This window comes from Fundulus heteroclitus, chromosome 6, assembly GCF_011125445.2.
Source record: "Fundulus heteroclitus isolate FHET01 chromosome 6, MU-UCD_Fhet_4.1, whole genome shotgun sequence".
NCBI classification, from domain to species: Eukaryota; Metazoa; Chordata; class Actinopteri; order Cyprinodontiformes; family Fundulidae; genus Fundulus; species Fundulus heteroclitus.
In genome coordinates this window covers 14,842,702-14,869,788 of record NC_046366.1, presented here as the reverse complement: position 1 = coordinate 14,869,788, position 27,087 = coordinate 14,842,702, and the positions used below count along the sequence as shown (strand labels likewise).

The 27,087-nt window shown below is 39.2% G+C and overlaps 1 protein-coding gene across 1 annotated transcript; it reads right to left on the bottom strand.

Moving 5' to 3' along the window:
* Window positions 1-776: 776 nt before the first annotated feature.
* On the bottom strand, window positions 777-26,932 carry LOC105935907 (collagen alpha-1(III) chain). Its single transcript, XM_021323580.2, has 52 exons — window positions 26,729-26,932; window positions 25,783-25,836; window positions 23,952-24,041; window positions 23,718-23,762; window positions 23,587-23,631; window positions 23,431-23,493; window positions 23,304-23,357; window positions 23,184-23,210; window positions 22,310-22,378; window positions 22,130-22,192; window positions 21,876-21,911; window positions 21,398-21,433; window positions 21,253-21,330; window positions 20,698-20,751; window positions 20,511-20,576; window positions 20,050-20,094; window positions 19,904-19,957; window positions 19,766-19,807; window positions 19,415-19,493; window positions 19,209-19,244; window positions 18,934-19,110; window positions 16,948-17,037; window positions 16,741-16,815; window positions 16,553-16,623; window positions 15,388-15,576; window positions 15,106-15,277; window positions 14,923-15,015; window positions 14,699-14,806; window positions 14,497-14,591; window positions 14,061-14,211; window positions 13,832-13,942; window positions 13,514-13,678; window positions 12,671-12,757; window positions 12,381-12,515; window positions 10,067-10,165; window positions 9,866-9,964; window positions 9,646-9,782; window positions 9,373-9,499; window positions 9,125-9,205; window positions 8,250-8,348; window positions 8,080-8,127; window positions 7,406-7,588; window positions 7,200-7,330; window positions 6,794-6,866; window positions 6,466-6,540; window positions 6,219-6,344; window positions 5,987-6,082; window positions 4,692-4,901; window positions 4,394-4,571; window positions 2,214-2,328; window positions 1,558-1,730; window positions 777-1,251 (listed from the first exon to the last, which is right to left on the bottom strand). Exons 1-52 carry the CDS (start codon window positions 26,795-26,797, stop codon window positions 1,170-1,172), a joined length of 4,956 nt encoding a protein of 1,651 aa, XP_021179255.2. The 5' UTR covers window positions 26,798-26,932; the 3' UTR covers window positions 777-1,169.
* Between the last annotated feature and the right edge of the window lie 155 nt (window positions 26,933-27,087).

Sequence of the window (27,087 nt, the reverse complement as noted above, 5' to 3'; positions counted from 1 at the left end):
CTAATGGATGCTTTAGACTAGACGCAACTGCAGTAAATAGAGGATCACTCATTTGACATGTTGGGCAATTGTAGGGCCATATATTGGAAAGAAAATAAATAATATTTAAATTCAAAACTTGCACTATGCACCTTTAATAAATAAATGATTTGCCCAATAACAAGTTTGACAAATAAATGAATGTGCTCCTAAATGCAATAAAAGAAAATAAATCAATGTATGAAAATGTTGAGTATTGATTTTTAATGTTAATCTTCATCTCTGAGCTATTATTCTTGTTTTATATATATATATATATATAAATCTGCATGGAAACTGTAATGATGATTCTTTGACATATCTTTCAGACTACCAAGAGAAACTGGGTTTTGATTGAGGAACTGTTTTCTTGAGCTTGGGTTGAACATCAATAGCCAAAGTTCAACAAGTTTTTCCTTTTCCAGCTGCCCGACATCCTGAACCTAAATATGGAGGAATCCACGTTGCTACCTATATGCATCAACCAATACCCTACAGGGTTATTGAGAATCGGCTGTAAAGTAATCCATGAACCTAAGGTGCCGTAGTTTTCTAAGAGGTAAGTTCCTATTTTCCTTCAGCTACGACTAAGGTTATGTCCTGAAGCAGACAAATAAATCACCAAAGAACCTGGACATCAAGTATGATTATGTAAAAGTATAGGAAATACTAACATCCTCATACTATCAGAAGCCAAAGTAAACCATATAAAAATCTCAGCTCAAATATGAAATACTTCATACCGGAAAATTGGAAAATAAAATTCATATTATTATCAATTTCAGTTTTTATTAGAATTGAACAGATGTTGAAAGGATAAAAAGAAAGTAAAATCAATCCACATTCATTATTTACGTATGCTATAAATTGCCAAAGTTTAGGCTTGCTAGGGCACAAATGCCCTCCTTGTAACACGTATTACCAAAATGACACAGAACACGAAAAAGAAAATTAAAAAATCATTTAAATTGAGGCGAATAAAAAAAAAAAAAAACACTCATTATTTACGGTATAGTAGTCACAGCACCCTTGTGGTGAAGCACACCACATCTATAAAATTTTGTGCATTTGCATAATGTCTATAAAATAGTAATCATTTTCACACACTGTGATTTTAAGCATCTTCTCCGGCCTGTGCCAGTGCCGGGGTGTCAGGTTATTTTTTTGCAGACCCGGCAACGACTGATGATTCTTTCTGGAGCAAATCCTTTCACAGTCTGGGGAACCGGTTTACTACAGGAGCGAGAAAAGGATGTAGTTAGAAACAGGAATAAAAATACGAGAAATTATGGTTTGCTTAAAAAAAAGAAAGGAACATTTAATAGTTTAGATTCAAGTGAAATGAATAAAAGAGTGATCTTTTCAGACAGTTGAGCAAAAAACTAAAATAAATAAAATAAAAACAAAAATCGGCAACAACTGGGAAGTGGACTGAGATTATTAGTGTATGTGGCACAAAAAGTAGAAGCTAAATATGTTATCCAAAAATTTGAATCACACATCTGAATTATTATATCCATCACTGATAAAACAGTTTACCTAAACAGGTTGTTTGGGTCAAGAGACGCCAGCCAGTAACTGTAGGAATCAGGGAAGTAATTACAGGTCCCTCTGCCGTGACACTCAATAAATGGCACTCGGCGGAAATTTTCCATACATGACCCAGGAGACGTCAGGGGTTGGGAGGATCCTTCTGCCCCAGCTCCAGTTTGCTGAAAGATATAATGATTAAAGAACACAGAATATGGTGTCCAATGCATGGATGTCCTGGTGTGAAATGCAGGATCTCCAGACCAAAGAACCCATTCTTCCCCTCAGTCATCAGATTTCTAAACTGGTGACAGTTCTCTCTAATCATGTACAGTACTTATTTCTACGAATCTTACTTGTTTATTATGCACATCCTGCTCTGCTCATTGCAAACAGCCGATTAAAAACATTTGGAAAATCACTTTTTTTTGTATTATTGTAAATACTGTATTTATATTTTTGTAATGCTATCTGAGCTCTTATCGGTTCTTTTCTCTGTACTTTTCCTAAATTTGTATTACTACTTCTCCTGTTTGTTGCCGTTCAGAGTGTAGAGCAAATAAAGAATTTACTTCCACAGGGAAACATGTTTGACTGTATTTGACAAAAAACGTGAAGCCAACACTAATAGGACCAAGCAGGAGCTAAAACGCTTGCCTTCTTACCATGACAAATGAGTAACCAGTCCAAATGGCCTCCCAGCCCCTGGGACATTCAGGTATCAGAGTGTTCTGGCTATGGATGGCTATGATTTTGGAGGTGGTTTCACATACGGAGCACCTAAATCAAATGTAAGCAAAGAGCGGTGATGAGATAAAAAAAAAAGAAGTTCTCAAATATAACTGTATGAAGACAAACATCTCAGCATAGTCTGTGATGACATCTGACTAAAAATGTCCTGTTTTCGGATTACATAAATTATTTCTATTCATTGCATTCCATTATAATGACAATTTTGACATCTAGTAGTTTTTTCACAGTCAGAATTTTATGTCGGCTAAGCTCTTAAATTATTTGGGAAAGCCAGATGATGTCATGCTTTTAAGCTTCTGATATGTTAATTCACAACATTTTAGTTAAATTGACCGACATCTGTTGATGTATTTTAAGACAAGACCTTAAATACATTTCTTCCTTTTGTGATATCCATCATGGAAAAAAAAAAAAAAACTTAGGAGAGATGACAGAACAAGAAATGTGGATCTTCACGAGTCTGGTTCATCCTTGTTAACAATTTACAGATGCCTGTAGGTTCCACTTTGATCTGTTCAGAAAATGATGCACAAACATTGGAAGCATGTGACTTGTTCAGAAAGGAGGTGGGTCCTGTGTTCCAGAGGGGAATAAGTTTTAAAATGAAAGGCTGACTGGACAATCGACTACCAATAGTCTATGGTCTATCATATCTTATCTTATGAATAGACCCCAAAACAAAAGGTCCTGAGTTTTATTGTCCCTGATCCACCGCACTACCTCACTGTTGTTCCTTACCTGGTACCACTTAAGGTACAATGTCAATCCAATTGTATATAAGCCACCCTGAATGTACATAGTCACCCCAAATGTATATATATATGGACCCACTGTTTATACCTTATGCACCTTTTCCTTCTTTTTATCACTAAGCCAATGTGTGACAAGTGAATTTCTCCAATGTGAGATCAATAAAGCTTATCTTATCTTATGAATAGACCCCAAAACAAAGGTAAAATAAGCTGATTCTCAGTCATCCAGGTCACGATAATTCTTTTTTCCGAAATTTGAAGACGTTTCGCTTCCCATCCAGAAAGCTTTCTCATTTCAAATGTCTGGAGTAGTGTGGAGAAAGCTTGGAGCTCCACATTACTCCAGACATTTGAATTGAGAAAGCTTTCTGGATGGGAAGCGAAACGTCTTCAAACTTGGGAAAAAAGTCCTGTTTTGTTTTTTAACTCTTTTTTTGGAAAGGTAAAAAAAAATTCAAATATAATTATCTGATAATAATAATCATAACAACCACATTTATATGCTATTGAAACTGTGTACATTCCAAATAAATTTGTCCTCTGCATTTAACTCCTCCCTTAGGGACCTGTGGGCTGTAACTGTGCAGCAACTGGGGAGCTTTCTGGGGCTATGGGTCATGCTCAGGGAGCCAGAGCAGGGTTTTGCTGCGTTCCATTTCCATGACATTATGCATAGTGAAGCTAGACCTGGACCAAAAGGGGCTAGAAACCCCCTTTGTATGAAGGATTTATAAAAAAAAGCAACATGGAAAAGCTAGACTACAGTTGGCAAATGATGCCAAAACGATCATCATTACATTTTGAGAAAGACCACTGAGTCTTCCAAATGGACAATGACCCTATACATTCTGACAAATTAGTTACAAAGTGGGTCAATGAAAGTGTAGCCAATGTTTAAGAGGCTCGATCAAAAAGGCCTGGTCTAGGTATAGTTGGAAATTTGCAGGCACAGCAGAAAAGATTTATTCAAGCTGGGAGGAATGGGACAAAATTTCAGCTTACCATTGTTAGAAGCTGAAATGACAAGTCATTAGCTCTGAAAGGCAGTTATATCAAATACTAGGGACTGTATGCAGTTTCTTGTCTTTGAAGAAAGTAACAAATATTCCTCAGATAACTCTTTCTCCCATCATTCTGTCATTTAGGAGATATAAATAAATTAGGTCATCATAGCTTGTCAAAAACAGGAAAGATTTAGTCCACTATGACAAAATGCAACAAGAAGCAAAACTAGACCTCTCATTTAATATTGTATATATTTTCAATAGATAAAACAGTGAGGAGTTTTGTTTTGATTCGAATAATGCTGTGGTGAATGTGTGTGCATATTCTTGCCTGACCTGCTGATGTAGGGGGCAAGTTTATCAGCGGTGATGGCAACCATGTTGGCAGGCATGGGCTTATCAGTGGACAGCCAGTATGAGTAGTCATTACGAGAAGCGTAGCGACAGGTACTTTCTGTGTCACAGAACAGGAAGGGCATGGTGGAGAAACGAGGGAGACAGCTTCCCACTGTTCCTGAGATTTTAGAAGAGAAACATTTGGGCAATGTTTTATGGTGACCCAATTAAAGACACAGATTACCATAATCAATAAAATACACATTGTTTCTGGATGCGTGGATCCTCGTCTTCATACCAAGGTCCTGGCCGTGAGCTCTCTCATTTCCGGTGATGAAGAGGAGGGAATAACCAGCATAGATGAGACTCGTGCCATTAGGGCAGTCAGGAACCTTAATGGTCTGGCTGTGTCTGGCCATCAGGAACCCATCATCATGACATGCAGCTGTTCTCCCAGGCAAACCTCTCAGACCCTTTTGACCAGAGATTCCTGGGCTGCCTAATTGACCTGAAGAGCATATTAATGTACAACATAACACAAAGGCAACTTTAATTAGGGTTGAGCGTTTAGGATTTTCCATGTATGTTTGTGCAAATTTTCAGAGTTTTTCAGAGTTGCACCTATACTTAAAAGAAACAAAAAAAAAATAACCGCTTAAGCTAATGAAGCTAGCTAAAGTTTAAGAGAGGATTTAGAGCCAGAAAAAAATCTGTGGCCACTTTATTAGGTCACCTTGATAGTAAAAGGTTGGACCCCCTTTTGCGTTAAAAATACTGATAACCAATAATGATACTGAGGTAGGCAGTGGTGTTTAGATAATGCTCAATTAAGCTAAGAGGCCCTAAGTGTTCCAATAATCTATCCATCACAGCATTACTCCACCACTTCCAGCCTAAACCATTGCTACATGCAAGGATGGATCCATGCTTTACTAATGTTAATGCCAAATTTAGATCCTATCTGAATCTGGCACAGACTAATGCAACATTTCCCAAATGTTTTTGATCAGCCCGTGTGGACTGAAGATTCAGTTTCATGTTCTTATCTGACAGGAGTTTCCTCAGTGTGGCTGCCTGCTGCTGAAGTCTCTTTTAAGGTTCAGCATGCTGTACATTTGGGCATTGCATATACCTTTGCTGTAATAAAGCAATTGTTGTCTTTCAAATATCTCGAACAATTCTCTCCATTGTACTCCGACCCCTGACATCGTAATCGTATATCGTAATTCTTAGCTACACGACTTCTGCACGCTCAAAACTTTTTTCCTGTGGCAGCGTAAGAAACTGGCTAACCCAGTCTCTCTGAAAAACGTGTGCTATCCACACGTCCACAGGGGGAGACATAGCATTGTCACAGTTTGGCTCTTCAGTGTGAAACTGGACTCAAACCCACAACATTTCGATTGGAAGACAACTAATCTCACTGAGCCAAACTTGGCAGTTTCACATTACAAAGTGGTGAGTTTGTGTGTTCTTAGCAAACTCCGAAGCACTCTAGTGTGAATACATAATCTTCCTATCAAGTAATTTAATGATAATTGTTGATGAATAGGTGCAGACTAAAGAACAGGAACAAACAAACAAAGAACCAACCCGGCAGTCCTGCTTTTCCCTTGTCTCCTTTGTGGCCAGTGAATCCAGGAGGACCATCTGGGCTAATTCCATGCGGTCCCTTGACACCAGGCGGTCCTGGGATTGAGAGATTTATAGTTCTAAAAGTCACGTTTGGAAATGGTTTCGAGAGTATAAATGGCAAAAATCTTAATTATACAAACACCTTCAAAATATTGTTTAGTATTCACTGAACTATCGTGCAACTGCTCACCTGGAGGTCCCATTGATCCAGGTGGGCCAGTGTCTCCTGGGAGTCCTTGTTTGCCTTTAGGGCCAGATAAGCCAACAGATCCTGGTTCATATATTCCGTGAACAAATTTCGGCTCACCTTTGCGCCCTTCAAGTACACAGAAGCCAATTATTAATGTTATTTGTTAAAAAATGAGTGACACTGCATTATATTTCAGAATGTTTAGACTGAGTAAATATCATTGTACTATTAAAAACTGTTGACAGACCTGGGGGTCCAGGAGAGCCTTTGGTCCCACGCAGACCACGTGGACCTGGGACATTTCCAGGATCTCCTTTGTCGCCTATGAGATGGAACATGGCAAGATGTTTTTAAATTAATTAGCTTGCGCTCACATCCTCCTGCATAAGCATCACTTGAGCAGATTTTGCAGACAAAAGCAAAATGAAGTCTCATAAATCTTATTTTTCTTTGTCTTCAGTTTTCCAAGTTCTAAGCATTTCGTCGCTGTTGCTGGAACATAAATCAGTTGTGCGCCCATACTCTTTGCAGTGATAGATCACACTTTTGTGTGCAGTTGAAAGATGATAGATTACCAGGGGGGGCATGCATCCCAGAGGGACCAGGGTCTCCTCTCGGTCCTGGGGATCCAGATATACCGGGTGGACCCTTAAAAGGCATAAGGGACAGAAAAAGTAAAAGATTATACTTTGTAAGTCATGCTGTAAGGCTTGGATTTAACACTTCTTACATAACCACACACAAGCAGCAGTGTACACAGAAAACGTTTCTAATGAATTCTGGCCTCTTTTACACAACTACAGATAAATCAGGATTTATGTAACAGTTCCAGTTACAGAGAAATCACACATTTAAATCATTAAATCACAAACAAAAACAGAATACAGTTTACACATCTGTATAACAAAAACAAAAGCATTAGTACAAATGCACCATTCAGTCTTTTTGTTTGGTGGTAAAGGAAATGTAACTAACACTTACTTGTGGACCTCGAGGGCCTGGATCACCTTGGGGCCCCCTATTACCTGGTTGTCCTAAAATACCTGGATATCCTCTGTCGCCTTTAAGCCATGACACTGGGGGACCTGGAGGACCGGGTGGGCCTGGGTAGCCTATGTTGAAATCAAACAATTAATGTGTCGCTGTACTGAAATAGGTGGACTTATTCTCCAGGACAATATACTCACCTTTGTTTCCTGGATGGCCAGGTAATCCCCGATCACCTTTAGGCCCTGGAACACAGGTCCCGTATTTTCCTGGTTGTCCTTTTACCCCTTGATGTCCAGGTAGACCTGGGAGCCCCCTGTCCCCTGTTGCTCCTGGACTCCCTGGAGCAGACAAGCCAAGTGGACCAGTGTCCCCTGGAGGACCTTTGTTACAGAAGAAAATCCCAGAAAAACTTTACAATAAGTTGCTTTCGATGTTTATAATTCAAACATTTAGTTGTTTGTTAACTGAGACTACAAACAACCCCCAAACTAAGTGGGCAAAACATAAATATTATAGAATTTAATTTTGAAACATCATATTGCCGCTTTGGGCCTTGAATTCATTTGTGAACAACATAAATTCGTATAATTTCCTTCCAATCAGCAGGACAACTGCAGTCTATTGCACAGTGAGACATGTGCATGGATGCAGAGAGAGACAATAAAACGGTAAAATATTTCATTCCAGCCTATAATGATGGTTGAATAATAGTAAAAGGCAAAAGGAGTGGAGCAGTGCTTTAATCCTGTTGGGTTTTAATCAAAGCACATCAATGATATTTAATTATTATAATATTTCAACTTGTCAGATATGACAAAGTATAAATCTTTTTAAGTTGAACATTCTGAGACTATTTGTTTCATTGACTCACCCGGTGGACCCGGATCACCAGGCCTTCCTGGTGATGCTCCTATTACAACTGCAGGTGAAAGATGGATGGAAAAGTGAGCTTCGATTGTAGTAAATCAGCTTATGAAGCCAGAATCATAAATCCTTCACAGCTGTATACAATGAAAGAGCCTTAAAGCTGGATTTTGTTACCAGTGTCCCCTTTTTGACCTGGGGACCCAGGGATGCCATCAAGGCCCTGGCTTCCTTTTGGACCATGGTCCCCAATCTGGCCTGGTGGGCCTCGAGTGCCTGAATAAAAAAAAAAAAAAAAAGGAAAGTATCAAGGAAACAAAAGTAGTTTCAGGTAGAACAATTAAAATAATTTATAAGATTTTAGTGAGAAACAGAAAATCACTATTGCAATGATAAAAGTAGGCTTTAAAAGTCAATAGGGGGCAACCGGGTCAGTTGTCCTGGCCCCATGGTGGAAGGGTCCCTCCACTTCCAGCCATACAGAATTTGTGACTTGGGTCGAGGGGCCATAAAATAAACCATTATCTAAGTATTTTTAAAGTATTTTTTAGTGAGTGAAACTGACTATTGTGTAATGTTCTACAATTAGTCAGTATGACCAAAAAAGTGTTGTATAAATTCTGTCCTATTATTAATATGATGTAGTTTCCTTCATTACTGCATTCAAATCAACAACGTTCCACAATCCAAAGAGATTTGTGTTGTTTAGTTTATACTAATTAAAATGCAGTAAGTTATTAATAAGGATCCATCCATTTTCTAACACGTCTATCCCTTGTGGGGTCACGAGGGGTGCTGGTTCCTATCTCCAACTGTCATGGGGCGAGAGGCGTGGTACACCCTGGACAGGTCGCCAGTCTATTGCAGATTAAGAGGGATCATTTCCTTTATTTTCATTAGTTTAGAAAAATATGCTATTCTAGAAACTGGACAGATACATTTCAGAACTGGTTAATACAGATATAAAATTGTGATCTTTTTTTGGCCACACGACCAAACTCTATTACTATAGAGTTTGGTACCATTGACACCAGAGGACATAACATGGATACCTGGTTGTCCAGTGGGTCCTTTGCGTCCTTTAATTCCTGGAGGGCCGTCGGAGCCAGTTGGCCCCAGAATGCCCTTGCAGCCTGGACCAGAAAGTGGGAAAGACAAATAAATTATAAGGAAGAAGGTGATGAAGAAAAAGAACAACCATAATGTGAAGAAAAAATAAGATTCTGAAAACTAACAACAAAAACAAAAAAAAGTAAACTCTATCAAAAGCTGCTTAACATTAAAGATAGGGATCAATAACCATTTGTTCCATCAGGTCCTGGGTTTCCTTTGGTTCCAGGGTTTCCAGGAGGACCTACTTTTCCTTCAGTCCCAGGTTCTCCTTTCTGTCCCTTGAACATGCCATCTGTGCTCAGCCCTGGTTCACCCTGGCATAATGGGAGGAAGAAGAAAAACAAAAACACCCACAGACTCTTGTAACAATTGGAGTTCTGAGTTTATGTCCTGATGGATGTTTTACAGCATAGAACATATAGAGCATCCTAATCAAAAATCTCTGTTAAGTCATGAGTGCCTTCTGCCCAGGGGGTCCAGGGGGTCCATGCACATAGTTTGGCTCTCCAGCAGCTCCTTTGTAGCCCGTTGGACCTGAAACACCATCTGCTCCTGGCCCTCCTTGAACTCCAGGATCTCCCTTCATTCCTTTGGGCCCTGTGGGAAGTACAACAAACTACTATTTTGAGGATGTTACAAAGTAACATCATGTATAAAGTCTCAAATGGAGGAATTCTTACCGGCAGGACCTCTCTGACCAGAGTCTCCTGGGGCTCCATCTGGTCCTTGGCATCCTTGGGATGGTCCTTGCCAATCAATACCGGCATCACCAGGAGGACCTGGACTTGTAAACAAACACAGAATGAATAACGTCTGAAAATCAGCATGTTAAAGTTTTTCAGGTTGAAACAATGGCTAACTAAAATCCATCATTGGTGAACCTCTTTGCCCTTGATCCCCTTGATGTCCAATTCTTCCTCTCTGTCCCTTTGGTCCAGATTTTCCAGGATCTCCAGCAAGACCTTGTAAACCAGGTTGTCCTTACAGAAACAGAACAAGAATAGTCTCAGCATTCATCTAATTAAAAAAGCATGCAAATAGACCTTAGCATTGGAAAAAGATTTAAATGTTCAAGTCAGAAAAGACAGATAACTGTACGATGTAATTACTGTGCAATTGCATGAACATATTAGAGAAAACACTCCCTAAGAGGTCAAAAAGTGTGCTAATACCCATTAGTTGTTGAAGAAAATTGATGCTCAAACCAAAAATACAGGTAGCAGTCATTTTACCGGATGATGTAAAAAAAATTCATTGTAATTGCATGCAAGTGTGTCATCACAGAAGTGAGGGGGACACATTTTTTCAAAGGTCTACTTCCTTAGTAGCTAAGGAAGCACATACTTACCAACAGCCACAGTACAGCACTGGGCGGACTAACTTTAGTTCTTTAAACCAGGGGTTCTCATACTTTTCGTGGCCAGGGACCCCTTAGCAGCGGTAACATTTTTTCCAACAACCCCTTTAGATTCCTCATGCTAATAGTATTTTTAAACAGCCTTTTGTATTGTTAAATACATTATGAATTATGTATGTTTTTGAAAATATCTCTAAATACACCTATTAGAGATTTGATTAGATCCTCTTTCTGGATAAAGCCAAACTCGATGCAACTTTTGTCATTCTTCCTAATTTTAGCTGATTTGGCTTTTACCTTACTTGATGAAGTGGACGAAGTTAAATATTTGTTCATTGTGTTACTTAAGTCAACCCTGATGCAACCTCAACAGTGCCCCCTCAGGCCCGACAACATGTGTTTCCTGGACCACCGACCCGTGGTTTGTGGACCCCAGTTTGAGGGCCGCTGCTTTATACTAACAAATTCAAAGCTTTTATCTGCCAACCTCTGGTTTAGTTAACACATTGGCCCTTTGACATCCACAAGGCAAGTAGCCAGATCATGAGGTGCTAAATGAAAACACTGATCATGAAATGTTTGGTAAAACAATATTCCTATAAGCAAATTATTGTAATTATATTCTTACAGGAATCATAAGGAAATGTTATAAATCCCATTAGCAATTGGACATGGCACAAATTTATCACACAATATGGAATGGGAGTGACAAGGTAATGGTAACAAGCCCCATAATTTAATTTATTGGCACGAACATCGGAAGTGACACAATACTAAAATCGATATTGTAGTCAAATGTAACAAAATTAATCAAGATCGAGAAAAATGGCAGGACATATTCCTGCTTCCTTTAAAAACGCAAATAATGCAGACGCCAAATAAAATCTGTAAATAAATATTTAACAACTAAATCAAACAAAGATCCATCTCCTGCTCTATCGCTGTCTGCAAGCTCTCCCTGATTATATTTACCCAATATGTTGTAGCCTCTCCTTACCTGTGAAGACCCAGCATCATCATCCACTGCTTCTGCTCTCCCTGACTCTGCTATTGTGGCAGTAAAGATTTATTTTAAACATGTGGAAAGCCACAGTGAACATAAGTTCTACACAGAAATGTAAGAGGGTTGTGTATAGTCTCGCCATTAAATAACTTGCAAGGAATGTAACAGAGGTAACAATAGTATTTTTTCCAAGTAGCTTAGCATACTGGCATGTACTACCAAATCATCATTTATCTTTATCTGCATCGTGCATGCAACATTACTCAACTTACACGCTTTATTTAGAAAAATATGGATAATGTTTTGTGCCTTTTGTTGGCTCTGGCTGGTTTGCTGACACACGTGCGCACCCACACACATTGTTAAGAACTGCTTATCTGCTGCACGTCTCCCGTCTGTGATCCAGGGCAGATGCGTTTAAAGACTGCTTGGAAAAACACGTTACAACATGTAGATAACAGATTAAACGGTCATAGCAGATGTAAAAGTGTGAGTGGATGGGGGGGACACGTCCCACCCATACCCATCATCCGTTACGACCATGATAGCATGAATGTATAAGACAAGTATTTCCAGAGATACATACAAAAGAAATGAAATCCTAAACTTAAAGAGCTGTACAATTTGCATAGATGTCCAAACAAACACTCCTTGAGAAGCTAATAGACACTAGTATGTGAGCGACAGTGTAATGATTCTCAGTCGGATCAAGAACCTGTGGAACCTGTCGTATGTTTATGTGTTCACCAAATCATTCATATCTTCTTCAATGTCACCCTGAAAATGTAGTTGGATGTGAAATTATTGTTGTATTAGAAACTCTTTATAAGTCAACCTGGTTCTCCAGGGTCTCCTGGAAGCCCATAGGCGCATGGAGGACATAACGGTCCTGGAGGGCCTTTATCGCCTGGATTACCATCCATGCCTTGACCTCCTTGGTGACCTTTAGCTCCATCAGGACCAGGGTCTCCTGTAAAATGGTCATAAAGAATTTGACAGAATCTCACCTGTGAACTATAGAAAAATATCGTCACCAGCATGGGGGAAATTATGAAGGTGGAAACGAGAGCTTGGAACCTCAACCAGAGTGGTAAATGGATGAGTGTAATAATGCATAACACTTACCTCTTAATCCAGGTTTTCCAACATTCCCTGGCTTTCCCTCTGGACCAAGTCCTGAAATACCATCAGGTCCAGGTTCTCCTCTTGGTCCTAAAAAAGACATTTTAATGAAAATGTATGAAATCACGCTTTTTTGCACTATGCTTGTATTCATTTTATATACAGTAGCATAATAGTTCTGACATTCGGATTATTAAAATGATGTTTGAAATGAACTGTTAAACAAACAAATATGTCTAAAACATATTTAACATTTTCTATCTTGAAGACAAACCAGTCTTGACATGTGCCTGGCTTGCAATTAATGGCATCACGTTTTCTTTGTTTGGTTTTTGTTGCTGCTACACAAAACATATCTAGGGTTAAGTAAGATGATTCTTTGAGAAGAATCAGACTGTGGATCTAAGCCCCAATAGGATAGCTTGGAAGAGAGACTCCTTCAGAACCTGAGAAAAGCAGCTAACGTTGACTCAATGTGTCTGGGAGCACATTCACGACTATTAGAAATCCAAGAAATCAACAGTTCGGCGACTGATGTTGTAGATTTCTTTTTAAAAAAAATATATATATATATTTTTCTACTTGAATATATTTTACCGGGGTGTGACACACTAACACAACGTTTGCCATAATAAAGACTGCATGCTTTTTCCCCCATTTCGTTAGTAAACAACTGTTTGTGTTGGTCTTTCACATTCAAGACATTCATGTTTGTGGATGTAAAGTTTTAAAATATAAAATAAAATGTCAAGGAGCATAGAAAACTATGCAGGAAAATGGACAAACATTCACAACTAGAAGACCAGATGGATACATAGACTAAGATAAGTTAAACATTTGCATTACCAGGCTGACCAGGCGCGCCATTTTGAGCCCTTTTCCCCTTTTGCCCTGTAGGCCCAGGTGGACCAACAACTGCCAATCCACAAGGGCCAGGATCACCTTGACGACCAGGTGAACCAACCCCAGGTGAGCCAATGTTTCCCTTTTCTCCAGGCAAGCCTTTAACTCCTTGGAAAATGAATTGAAGAACAAAACAAAACAGATATTAAAAGAGACTATACTATTATACAGAACACAATTTTACATTAAATCTCTTGCGTATTAGGTACATTTTACATGTATTTATTGGGTTGTTATATTACACGTCAAGAATGGATTCACCTGTAAGTCCTGGATAACCAACTGGTCCTGGTAATCCCTCCGGTCCTGGTGAACCTTTACATAAATCTTTGCTTCCAGGAAGCCCTGGAAGTCCAACTAAACCTTTTCTTCCTACAGGAAGGATAAAATTATGGATAACAAATAAATGCTCATCTACAATTCACATTATGTGCGTGAATAAATACATCCTTATCATTATTGTAAATTTCAAACTCTCACTCATAATTACCCTTTTCTCCTGAAGGCCCAGACTTGCCAGTTGTTCCAGGATTTCCTGAATGACCAGGAATCCCAGGATCACCTTCAGGCCCCGGAGCTCCCTTTTCACCAGGTGGTCCTGGAGGACCTGGAAGGCCAGGGTGTCCATGGCCATCGTCACCCTAATAGATGCGATAACTAATTCCTTTAGTCAAAACTTTAGAAACACGGCAAGTATCTAGAATACAGAAAAAATAACCCCTTCCTAAACATGTCAACTGTTTTCTTGCTAAATAAATCATTTATGATAAATCTTCCTGTTTGAATCACAATCTAGTAGTTATGAATCTTGTATTTTTAATCCACGAAAAACCGAAAGGAATGTCTGCCGAATGTAAATGTCTACCATTGTACAGCAGGTACGATCCTTTATATACTGTATGGATATTTCACTTTAGACTTCAGACCTTTTCTCCTGGGGCACCAGGAGGACCTTGAGGTCCAGGCTGCCCAGGTAAACCCCAACCTGGAGTCCCTGGAGATCCAGGTTTCCCCTTGTCACCTGAACAATCACAATCAAAACATGTATTATACAGGCACAAAATATTCGACCTAAATTGACCTTTTCCTCTGTAAAGCTGAGCAAGTTGTAAATCCTTTGCGCATGACCTTTTTGCCCTGGGAACCCCGGTTGTCCGTCAAGCAACAAGTCTCCTCTGTCTCCTTTTTGTCCTGCATTGCCTGGCTTTCCTGGAACACCTGGCTCCCCTTGAACACCTGGAGGATTTGTGTGTCAGAACAAAAACAATATTCAGTTTTCTGTTGTCAAACTGGAAATAGCGAGAGATGATTTATCCGCTTGTGTTGACAACAAGCTGGTAGACAATGATTACCTGGGCTTCCTACATTGCCAGGCAGACCCTTAAACCCAGGTGGTCCTGGGGTAGATTTGTATATACACAAAGGACCAGGTTCCCCTTTTTGGCCTACAAGTAAACAAAATGGAGCTTTGTCCACTTGGGTAATTTTATGTGATTGGATTCTTGTACAAATTGGAATGACCACTGTTTTCCAACCTGTATTTCCTGGCTCTCCTGGCAAACCAGGTACACCAGTGTTTCCTTTAATCCCTGGTAGTCCAGGAGGTCCATAACTCTCTGGTCCAGGGTAGCCAACGGGTCCTTGTTTGCCCAAAGGTCCTGGTGGACCAGAAAAACCACGGTCTCCTTCTACGCTAGTGCGATGACGCTAAATCGGGGAAGTGACCTGATTAGAAAGGTGTTCCAAATGGCCCACAATTTTTGAAACATTAAATAACCAAATAAGACTTGTGCATAACAAACTGTCAAAATTATTACCAACTCCCCAGGAGGCCCTTTAGTGCCTTTTTTTCCTGGTAATCCTGTAGATCCAAGAGAGCCATCTGGACCAGGACTGCCAGGGGGTCCTGGTTCTCCCTTTTTCCCTTTGAACCCTGGAGAGTCGTGTAAATATGGGTCTCCCTTTTGCCCTGGCTGGCCTGGCAATCCTGTTAGACCCATAAGGCCCTTTAGGATAAAAAGAAGAAAAAAAAGTCACATATATGTAGTAATTATCAGAACATTCACTGTATTGCCAAAACTATTCACTCAACCATCCTATTCCTTACATCTAGCTTTTTCAACCACTCTCATGGCCACAGGTATATAAATTACAGCCCCGAGCCAGCAGACTTGCTCTGGGCGACTCTCACGGTCAAGCTGAATGTTACCATGTTATCACAATCTTGCCACTCGTGTGCAGGTGGCAAATTATGTGGCTACTAAATATTTCACAGATGACTGTTATAGGTATCAAAACAAAGTGCAAGAGGTGGGGGAAAAACATCAACTCAGCCACAATATGGTGAGTCTCGTTAAATCAGAGCAAGGCCAGCAGATGCTGAGGAGGAGGCGCATAGTGTGCAGAGGTCACCAACTTTCTAAAAGCAAACAGCGACAAACTGACTTCATGCGGCCTTCATAATAGCTCAAGAACGGTGCATAGACAGCCTTGCTTCCAAGCCTAACATGACCAAAAGCAACGCAAAGCATTGGCTGCAGTGGTGTAAAGCATGCTGCCACTAGACTGTAGAGCAGTGGAGACGTGTTCTCTGGAGAACTTCATCATGCCTCTCTGTCTGGCAGTCCAGTAAGAGAGTTTGGGTTTAGCAGATTTACCCATTGTGTTCCACCCACTTTAGGTGACTTGATAGGCCTGACTTCAACCAATCAATCAATCAATCAATCAATCAATCAATCAATCAATCAATCAATCAATCAATCTATCTATCTCTCTCTCTCTCTCTCTCTCTCTCTCTCTCTATATATATATATATATATATATATATATATATATATATATATATATATATATATATATATATTGTATCACATTATACTGAATGGATTGAGAATAGTTTGGCATGAAAGCGTTTATCTAAAAAATAAGATACATTGCATACATAAGATACATTCACAATTTCTTAATGATGCATTTTCTTACTGGTGGCCCAGGTGAACCTGTAGGACCTGGTAAGCCGGTATCACCCTTTTCACCTGGTCCCTGATTAGTGCCTGAGTGAAACCAGATATATGTAGAGTTTTTCTAAGGGGTGTCAATTCATCACTCGTACAGGATATTACATTTCTGATTAAATATCGTCCTTCTATGCATGCAATGAACAGTCGTACCAGGAAGGCCAGGTGGACCCTGGGGACCTGGTGGTCCTGGTGATCCACACTTATGGCAGAGCTCCCCCCTCTCTCCTGTTATGTTCAGCAAGTCAGGAAAAATAAATTAGGTGATATACTACTTATTATTACACTATCAACTACTGGTATTAATGATAGAAACTAACAGATGATAAATTGAATGCCAGTTAAACACAAATGTTTTACCTGTATTCCCCATTTCCCCAGGATTTCCCATAGGTCCTGGTAAACCTTTCTTTCCCCTGATTCCAGGCAGACCCTTAATGACACAGTTAGCTAAAAGCAGCACCAAAAAAATTTATTAGTTTCATCATTGCACAAAAAAAAAGTTTTTACATATGCATTTGTCACTCACTTTTATTAAACAGATGTTCAATGTCATTAAAACATATGTCAGCAAATATTGTGACCTTGATGCAAATAACAATTCAGGCTTTTAACTATTATACATATTCGTTTGAAAAAAGAAGCAATGAATCTCATATTGACAATGGCTCATGACATTCAAATATCTATGGCACCTTTCATCCGCGTGGATGTAACTGTGCTGGTCAAAGAAATCATGTGCTATGAATGCTCTTTGATCACGAAACCTTGTTAAAATACTTTGATCACTCGAAAATAATAATAATAGTAATAATAATCTTTTTACAGTGCACCGTCCTGTGAAAAAAATATTTGCCCCTTTATGGGTTTCTTCAGGTCTTGCTTTGTACACTTAAATGTTTCAAATAGAATAAACTTTAATAGGACATGGTAACCTGGTCAAACACAAAAAGGTTATTTCAAATGATGATTTAGAATTGAGGCAGATTTGCTATAATATAGCCTTGATTGATTGTTTCAGATTATGGATACCTTGTAAAACCCTGCAGGGTTGGACACACTTGGAAGAAAAAAAGAGAAATTGTCTTTTTTCGTTTTCAAAAATTGTCATACAAAGGCTGAGCAACATCATTTCAACTGGATTTAATTTCAGAAATTGTCCAGGCCTTCATTTAATATCTGTTGAACAATAAAGAGGTGAACTTGCTGATGTCCTTCAGGTCATTTTCCTGCTGTACAACTCAAGCGCATTTCAATTTAGGTCATAAACCGATGGCTGGAGATACTATTCTCAGCATTTTGTGGTAGATAGTACCCTGTAGTAGTGGTAGTTAATGGCGGCTGTAAGAACCGAACCATCTCCCTGAAAGTGTGGCACACATTACCTCATGTGTTTGTCTTCACAAACACATGAGGTAGTGTGCTACACATTGTCAATCTGGCTGGGCAGGTTAAATATCTGCAGCTGCCATTTCAATGCAATTCAATTAAAAGGCTTTATTAATCCCCAAGGGACACTAAATCTGGACACTAACCTGGTGCATTATTAAATATTTGACATTAAAAGTTAACCGCCTGGAGTGGAGCATAAGCCGAGCATGCTGGCTCACACATTTAAGTTCACAGTGACATTTTTTTTAAACCGATCTTTGGTAATATGAATCAATTATTAGGAATTAGTATGAGAATCGATTCAGAACTGGAATATATATATATTTTTTTAACACAGCTCTAGTTTTTAGCCAGAAGTGGTTTTCACCAGTCTCTTTCTTATCACTGTGATAGCTGTGGGTGGCAGTGCTTTAAATGTTGTTCCGGGATCTCTGGCCATCTGCCGGATTAGTCGTTGATACAATCGTGTATACCTTTGGTAGGCTAGTGGAGGCTAGAGGATTGACCACTGTTCCCTGATTTCTATGCTTGCAAAGTGTTGGCTTTTACTATGCTTTGGAATTGGAATAATAAACCTTTTTCCAATTTACAGAGGTATTTGAAGGAATATAGCCTGCTTCATGTTGTAGACAAGGTTCTATTAAAGTGATTTCCATCCAGCTTGGGGCCTATACAATTGAACTCAGAAGTCCCAAAAGGTTGGTTAGTCATAATCAATTCATGATTTAACAAGGTGCGCAATTATATATTCTCATAGGCGCTAGTTAGTTTGGATAGGTTTTTTCCCTTTTCATTTGGAAACTAGGTTTACTCGGAAAAAAGAAGAAAAAAAACAGAAGAAATCTCAAAAGAGCAAATACTTTTCACAGCACTGCGTTCCTCTCCACTTATGGTAAATGTTACTCAGAGGAAATAGTTGTTTTTATTGTTTTGAGAAGCACATTTTTCACTTACTTTTGTTTGAAAAGGGTCCAGGTGGGCCTTGGTCTCCAGGAGGCCCTTGATCACCAGGATCACCATCTAGCCCTGGAGGTCCTGGGTTAATACCCCCAGGATCTCCAAGTTCTCCCTTGTGCCCTTGGAGGCCCGGGGAACCACGCTTGCCGGGTACATAAACCCCAAATCCACAGCCTATATACAGGCAATTTGAGAAGAAGAAGAATATATTTTGAATATGGCAGTAACTACATCTAATGCTAACAGTGAGATTGCCTGCCCTGCACACCCACCTGGAGGTCCAGTGGGTCCTGGAAAACCTATAATGCCTAAAAAATATTTTAGTGTACAATTTTATAAAGCTTGTTAAACAACAAGGCAATGATTTCTAGTTTTAAATTACAGTGCAGAAAAAAAACATTGATCATTATGTGTCATGATACTCAATGAATTCAGTCTTTTCCTATTTGCTGATTTGTCAGCAAATATGTTCATCTACCTTGATGCCCAGGGAACCCAGGAAGTCCTGGAGGGCCAGGATCTCCAATATGCCCCTTGAGTGGTTCCGTCCCAAGTATCTGAAAACAGTTGCACAAATGGTACGCCCAAAGGTTTCCTGCAATTTTTTAAGCTCCCCGTGTTCTAGATATGAAGTCATGACATTGTTTTTGAAGCACAGCAGCCATATTGAAATTTATGGTCAGGGTTGTTGATAAATCTCTTTTTCATTTTGAGGCTTTTTTTAAATCATTCTTCCAGTTTGGAAATTGGAACATTTTCTTCCTAATTGTTTTTTTTATTATTTTGTTTACAATATATGCACATACAATGAATGTTAGTGCAAACTCACATTTCCAGGTGGACCAGGGGGCCCCCTGTTTCCCTTTCCACCCTAAAAAACAGGATGCAATCAAAAATGGATGGATGGATGGATGGATAGATGGATGGATGGATGGATAAATGGATGGACGTAGGCTGATTGACTAACCATTGTTCCTTGTGTGCCTGGACATCCGTGATCCCCTCTGGGCCCAGGTCTTCCCTAAGCAGAACTGCATTGTATTCAAAACTTGCAAAACGCAGATAAAACAGTAAAAAAACTTCTTGTTATGGATAAACTAACTCAGAGATTACCCTGAATCCACCTTTGCCAGGTTCACCGTCCTTTCCCGGCTTTCCCTGTGAATAAAATAATTCATACCGACGTGAACTAACTAAAACATGCTTTAACTTAGTGAGACTCTGAAGCCTTGCATTCTTATTCTTGCAAAAAGTTTTGTTTATCAAGACAGCACAAACAGTAGTCAACATAGATAATTGTAATTTAAATGCATATTTTAAATTGTTAAATTGTTTAGTTCACGTGGTAGTCTTCCTACCACACAGGTCAGTTTTGAGTAGGTTATGGAACTACTAATCTAAACTAGGCAGAGTTTAGTTTCTGCTCCAGAAGCAGAACTGAATGGCAAGGCCAATGCTGCACTACTGCCCTCTGTTGGTCACATTTATTTATTTAATTCTGAGGCGTTATGGAACTGCAAAGTGAGGTAGAAGGCAGGCTGTATAGATAAAGAAATGTACAAATCTTTTCCTACTTCTGGACCTGGGTTTCCTCGGTCTCCCTTTTGGCCTTTTGTGTGGTTGCTTTCACCAGGATCTCCCTGAGGAAGGATGGAGCAATGACAATAATAAAGACAACTCATCCTTTTAAAAATAATTACATATTTCCAAAGTTCCATGGCCAGAGACTTTTAGTTTTGTGAAATGTAAAGAGAAACTTACATGCTCTCCTTTGCATCCTTTGTGTCCGACATCTCCTTTGTCTCCTTTTATACCCTGATTAACACATGGAACTGAAGTTAGAGCTTAGTGCCTGCAGGTAAAGTATTTGCCTTTTGAATGACCCTAAAGAAAAACTAAAAGTCAGTTTTTGTACATAGGCTGTTCAGGGGTATCCTTATGAACACAAAACTATTATTGTACATTTTTAAAACCTTTCTCTAATTAATATTAGTTCTTACATTTGCTCTTTAAATGTCTTTGCTCCAGTTTGTTTGCATTTCAGTCAGTTAATAGTTAATATCCACTGGTTTCTTGCCACCAGATAATTTGGAATAGCTGGAGAAGTGTGTTAGGGTTAGGAGGAGGATTTCTTTTTGGTGTTTGATACTGAAACTCTAAGAGGGTGGACACACATGTTGCATCATGTGTATCTGCAATCCCTCGGGTTTTAGCGGTCCAACTGTGAAATTATGGTAATTAACGCAAAATTGAAACAGCAGTTTGCATTACACAAATGAATTGTAATAAATGAATAAATAAAGCCTTTTACTATACCGTTAATGACAAGCTCCCAGTGAAAAACTCCTTAATGCTGCCTGGGAGCCCAGGTGGGCCTGGTGGACCTCGCATACCCTACATAAAATAAACTAAGTTTAGTTATGTCTGATCATCATAACAGGAAGTCAAAGAAAGAAACTACCTGTGGTCCTTGAGTTCCTGGGGCTCCTCCCTGGCCCTGCATGATTGAGGCAGGCATGTGAAACGTGTTTTAAATAAACAACCACATCCATCCATCCATTCCCACATTTAAGCACTGCTCTATAATCACCTACAGCTTTAAAATGATGTACATTCCAAGATAAAAACAAATCCTAAATCACTATAGACATGGTACGCAGCTGTGAGATGGCAGTGCTTGTGAAGATTCACGCTGTGTTAATCCTGATAACTGGACCCTGCGGTAAATCCCATGCTAGGAACCAAAACCACAAGGGGTCCAAGTTTAGTCTTTCACGCCTGGGAATAAAAACTGATAACGAGGGAAGGAGTACAAACAAAAGATTCTGCAGCTGCAGCTTTGGGTTTTAATCTCAGTAAAAAGAAAAATACTGACACCGTTTTCCTCAGCGTAATGCATAGAGTATGTGCCAAACAAACGAAAGAGTCATCAGCATTACCTTGGCTCCTGGAGCTCCAAGGTTACCTGGAGACCCCTGGAATAGAGAAATTTGGATCAAGCATTACATGATTGATAGATAGATAGATAGATAGATAGATAGATAGATAGATAGATAGATAGATAGATAGATAGATAGATAGATAGATAGATAGATAGATAGATAGATAGATAGATAGATAGATAGATAGATAGATAGATAGATAGATAGATAGATAGATAGATAGATAGATAGATAGATAGATAGATAGATACTTGAGGTCCCTTTGGTCCAATGTCCCCAGGTAGTCCATCCTCTCCTGGCAAGCCTGGAGAACCCTGGAATGTAAGGAAGAGATTTTCCCAATCTATACATATTTCATATTTGGAGTATTTAGCATATGGTTGGACTAAAACTGTTTTCATTAATCAGTACTGTATCATTTACGAAGTTACCGGTTTCCCATCTCTTCCTGGTGGTCCTTGTGGCCCCGGCATTGGACCTGCTGTTGCCTGAGAATTGCCCTGACAAACAGACAAACAACAATCACAATGCCAGTTTAATATTAAACTTTAGGCATCTGATCTCCGTTTTATATTTTCAGTTTTAAAAGCAAACGTGTCAGAACCATTTTAAATCTTCCTTCTCTGTCCACCTCTGGTGATTCTGAGACAAGACAGATTTGAATTTTAAGTGGCCCTTTGTGGGGTCCAAGACAGTGTTACATGCACAATCTTGAATACATTGAAAGTGGATTATTTCCCAAAAGGATCATTGTGTAAAAGCTGGAGGAAGGGAAAGTTTCAGGAGCACAGTCGTTTAAGGCCCTGGCATGTTGACAGAGAGCGACCATTCAATATATACATACGAGACCCCTGATAAATCTGCTGTTCTGGTCTACACAAACTGCAGAGTCTACAGATCCAAAAATTTAAAACATCACCTAAAGACTTATCAAACAACGCTGTTCATCTATCTTTATGAGGTCACTCAGCAGTTTACAATAAAGTTTTTATTGTGATAATTATCTTTAGGATTAACCAGTACTATGCTGTATACGATGGAAACACAGAACTGTGTGGTAAAGGGAGAGAAAACGACCTCTAAAAAAAGTGATTGGTCTCAAATGGACCTTATACAAAATTAGCTCAGGGAGCAGGGAGAAGGCGTGACAGTAATTCTGCTGCATCAAGTTGTTTTTCATGATGCTCCAAGAACTTCCACCTCCTAAAAGATAATTATTCTGTAGCAAACTTGCTGTTCCGCCTTTCCCGGATAAAACAAGGATTAAACAAAGAGCTTGGGACAGCATAACATACAGTTTATTACCTTAGGACCAAGCTGACCTGGAGGTCCCTATAAAGTATAATAAAAAAAAAAAAAGTCACGACTATTCATCAAGGTAGTAAAGCTTACTCAGTGCAGGAAGTATTGATGTTAACTTCTTACCTGCTTTCCAGAAACACCGGGATTTCCCGGAAGACCAGGAAGTCCAGCGTCTCCCTGTGAGAAAATGACTTTTGTCAAAACAGGAAAGGCACAAATAAAAATGTGTGGAAATGAAATATTTTCTCACATCTGTTCCATTGCAGCCTGGGTATCCAGGGGTTCCCAGAGGCCCGGGTAAACCTGGAACACCCTTTCAGAAAAGGTTAACAGCAGATATGTATGGAATGCTGCAGAACACATTAGGTAAGGTTTTTGCGCTTTAGAAAAGCATGAGGGAACTAACTGGTAAGCCATGAGATCCAGCAAAGCCCACTTTGCCGTCTGGTCCCTGGAATAGGAAAAGGAAAGACGCTATATTCTGGTGTTAAGGGGAAAAACAACAACTCACTAAGCTTTTAAATACAGTCATGTTACCGGATTGCCTTTCGGTCCCATTGGTCCATCAGACCCAGGGTTGCCCTATCAAAGAATGCAACCCATGATTAATCTTATAGCTCCTGGAAGATGTGTTGCTAAATGTATCACAAAATGCAGTGCAATCTATCACCATCTCTGGGCAATTCTCATCTATGGGATCTATACTACAGAGTGACAGTATAGCATACAACAGAAGCAGGGAGAATAATGGGAGTGTGGCAGAAGTTATACCTTTAGTCCCATTGGTCCAGGTTGACCCACGGGTCCTGGATGGCCCCCTGGTCCAGAAGGACCTGGATCTCCTGGAATACCTTTCTCACCCTGTGTGATTAATGCATGGGTGTTTGTATGGAAGAGAAATGTAAAAATAAAGACAGAACACACAAAAATGCTGCCTGTAGAAATGTTTATGTCGGGGGGCAAAGGAGCGGCATGAGGGCTAGGCAGAGTGGCAATGCTGGCACTTCTCAGTGAAGTATGTGAAAATCCTCTGTATGGAAATAAAGTCACCAAAGTATCCACAAAAATAGTTTTAAATAATTTGCTGTTACATTATTCCTCCTTAGAAAACAAAGATATTTTGTATGTACAAATATGAAAAATAGTTTCCCCAAAAGGAACATACAATAAGTAATATTTAAGTAATTTCCCTCTGGGATTATTAAAGTATGTCTGATTCTGATTGATTCTGATTCAATAAATAAAGAAAAATTATTTTCATTTACTGTACAGGACTGATTTCAACTATCACTTTTAGGAGATCTGAAGGCAACGGTTGTTGTGCTCTGCAGCAAAATGTCTCACCTAGATTCATCCAAAACTATTTCTCTGGGATGCTGATTCTCTATCCTCAGGATAGCTAGATTGATCAGATAAATATCTGCCCGAGTTGAGCGCAGGATTAAAAGCTTTAAAGTAGAAAACCTGCAGTCACAGCAATAATCACAAGCAAAATAATTAACAATGTTGCACAAGAGAATTAGTTCCTAGAAAAACTCCTTAAAAATGTCAAGGAACGTCACAAACCCAGTCAGACTGAACACTTTGGGCACACTTGGTAATTTACTTTGTTTCCTTCAAGAGATAATATTGCATGGCACATCTCAGTTTTCAAGTCTTGTAAGTCAGAACCGTCTGTCTCAACCACTAAAAAACACTAAATCATCCTTTAGGAAGTCATTGAATGATTACCTTAATTCTTGTATATGCCTCATTTTCTTACAGCTAGAGTTTGAGAAGCATCTGTACATCATGAATGTTCAACATGAATCACGGAATCTTCAATCTTTGTTGAAAGTTGTTTGCTGTCGGAGTGTTGATATTATTAAGACTACCAGTGTGCTATATGTTTGTTTTGGTCTTTTTTGGGGGGCAAAGGTAGACATCTTTCCACTATTGCATGTTTCAGTCATTGTCCTCAGTCATTGAGCTTATTAAAGCTCTCCTCATTGAGTTTGTCTTCCAAAGTCTGCCTCAGGGCTTCAGTAAGGTCGGCTGCTTCGCTGAGGTCCACATTAGCTGACTGGAGCATCTCAGACAAAATCATTGTTTCCCCTAGCACATTTCTGAAGACCACTAGAAGTCCTATGAAATTAATCTGAGAGTGTAATCCTCCTGTGTCTGCAGCTCTTTGTGGATTTGTCTCATCAGAAATTCCCCTCCAGGACTTTCATCACTGCAGACACCGTGTCTAGGAGATCTTTACATGCAGCATAGCAACAGGCCCAACTAGTGACACTCAGACTTTCCAATGTGAAATATAGATGATATTAATTTGTTAATGCTCTTCCTATATATTACTCTTTGTTGATCTGTGCCAGATTAGTTAGAAAGTGAGGCTTTCACATGCTCCCTTTTCTTGGTCCTCACATACCAGGTGTTTAAGGTAAGAAATCTTACTTCTACACATATGCATACATAAAAGTAAAGCTAAACAATTTAAAGTGAAGAGTAAAATAAGTAATATCTATCTATCTATCTATCTATCTATCTATATATATATATATATATATATATATATATATATATATATATAAACAACAAAACAACAAACTACACTTACCCTGTTGCCTTTTACTCCTTTACAGTGGCATCTTGATATTCCATTGCATGTGCACTGTAAATACATAAATACATAAATATATGTGGCGGCCTGCTGTTTGAAAAAAAAAAAAACACTAATCAGAGTAAAATCTTAGTAAAATATTTCTAGAAAAAACTATATAAGTAACTCCTCAAAGAGTTCCTCAAAGAATATTACAACTTGCCATTACTGAAGAAATTCGACTGATTTGAGTTAACCAGTGCTGCACTTTTTTGTAAAGGAAGTTTTAAAATCTGAAAAACCTTCTAGATCAAGTCATTTAAATTGAAGGGTTAAAGCCTTTTAAAAATCCACTGAAGACTTGTGGGAAAAATTAGATGCATCAAAGTGCAGACAAATTGTGACAAGTTTTATACCGAATGCAAGCTGTTCCGGTCAAGGCAACGAGCGTCCACTTACAAACAAACCAAAGCTCTGTATATCCAAGCTAAAATGCATTGAATACACAACTAAACAGTTAATACTGTTATTGTACTATTGATACTATTACTATTAATATTGATAATAAAATTGTATGAAAAACAATAAAACAATTACTTGAAAATGTGTTCATCTTGAAATCCAGGGGGGGGGAATTCAGTCAACATATTTAGTGTAAAGGTGAACTGTAAGTTATTAAAATTTTGATTCAGAAAAACATTCATTGTTAGGGTGAAAGCTTTTAAGATGCCATCATTGTATATAGATTTGTTTAATTGCACAAATCAACCAGCAACACCCCCCCCCCCCCAGTTAAACCACCATAATTCAGCAATGAGCCCAGCCTGTGTAGTAAGAGGAAAACACCAAAACCTAGAGTGTTGTTTCCTGAACTAATCTAGCTCACGTGGTTACACGGTTTGACAATAAATAATAACAGAGTTATCCACTGGAAAAACAAACATTAAAGCGAGAGAGAGCTTACTTTTTTCCCTTCAGTCAACATCAACATCCCTGCAAAGATCAGGAAAACTATGATCACTGGCTTTATCATGTTTTTTTTCTTGTCTCAGTCATACCAGTCCCTCATTAAAAGCCTGGGTTCTTCAGCGGTAATGAGTGTCTTAATAGTCCTCCTCTGCAGCCACGTTCCACATCCCGCTCTGTCCACTGCGACACTTAAGATAGTGTTAGATCATTGCTCCGGTAAAACCACAGTGTACTATGTCGTTCGAAGTGTCTCGATACGGGCCTGAGAGCTAAGAGGAAGCTGTTTAACGGGGCCTTGAAGAAGGGAGGAGATTAAAACTCGCCAACATGCTTCACCCCAAACAATATCCCTGC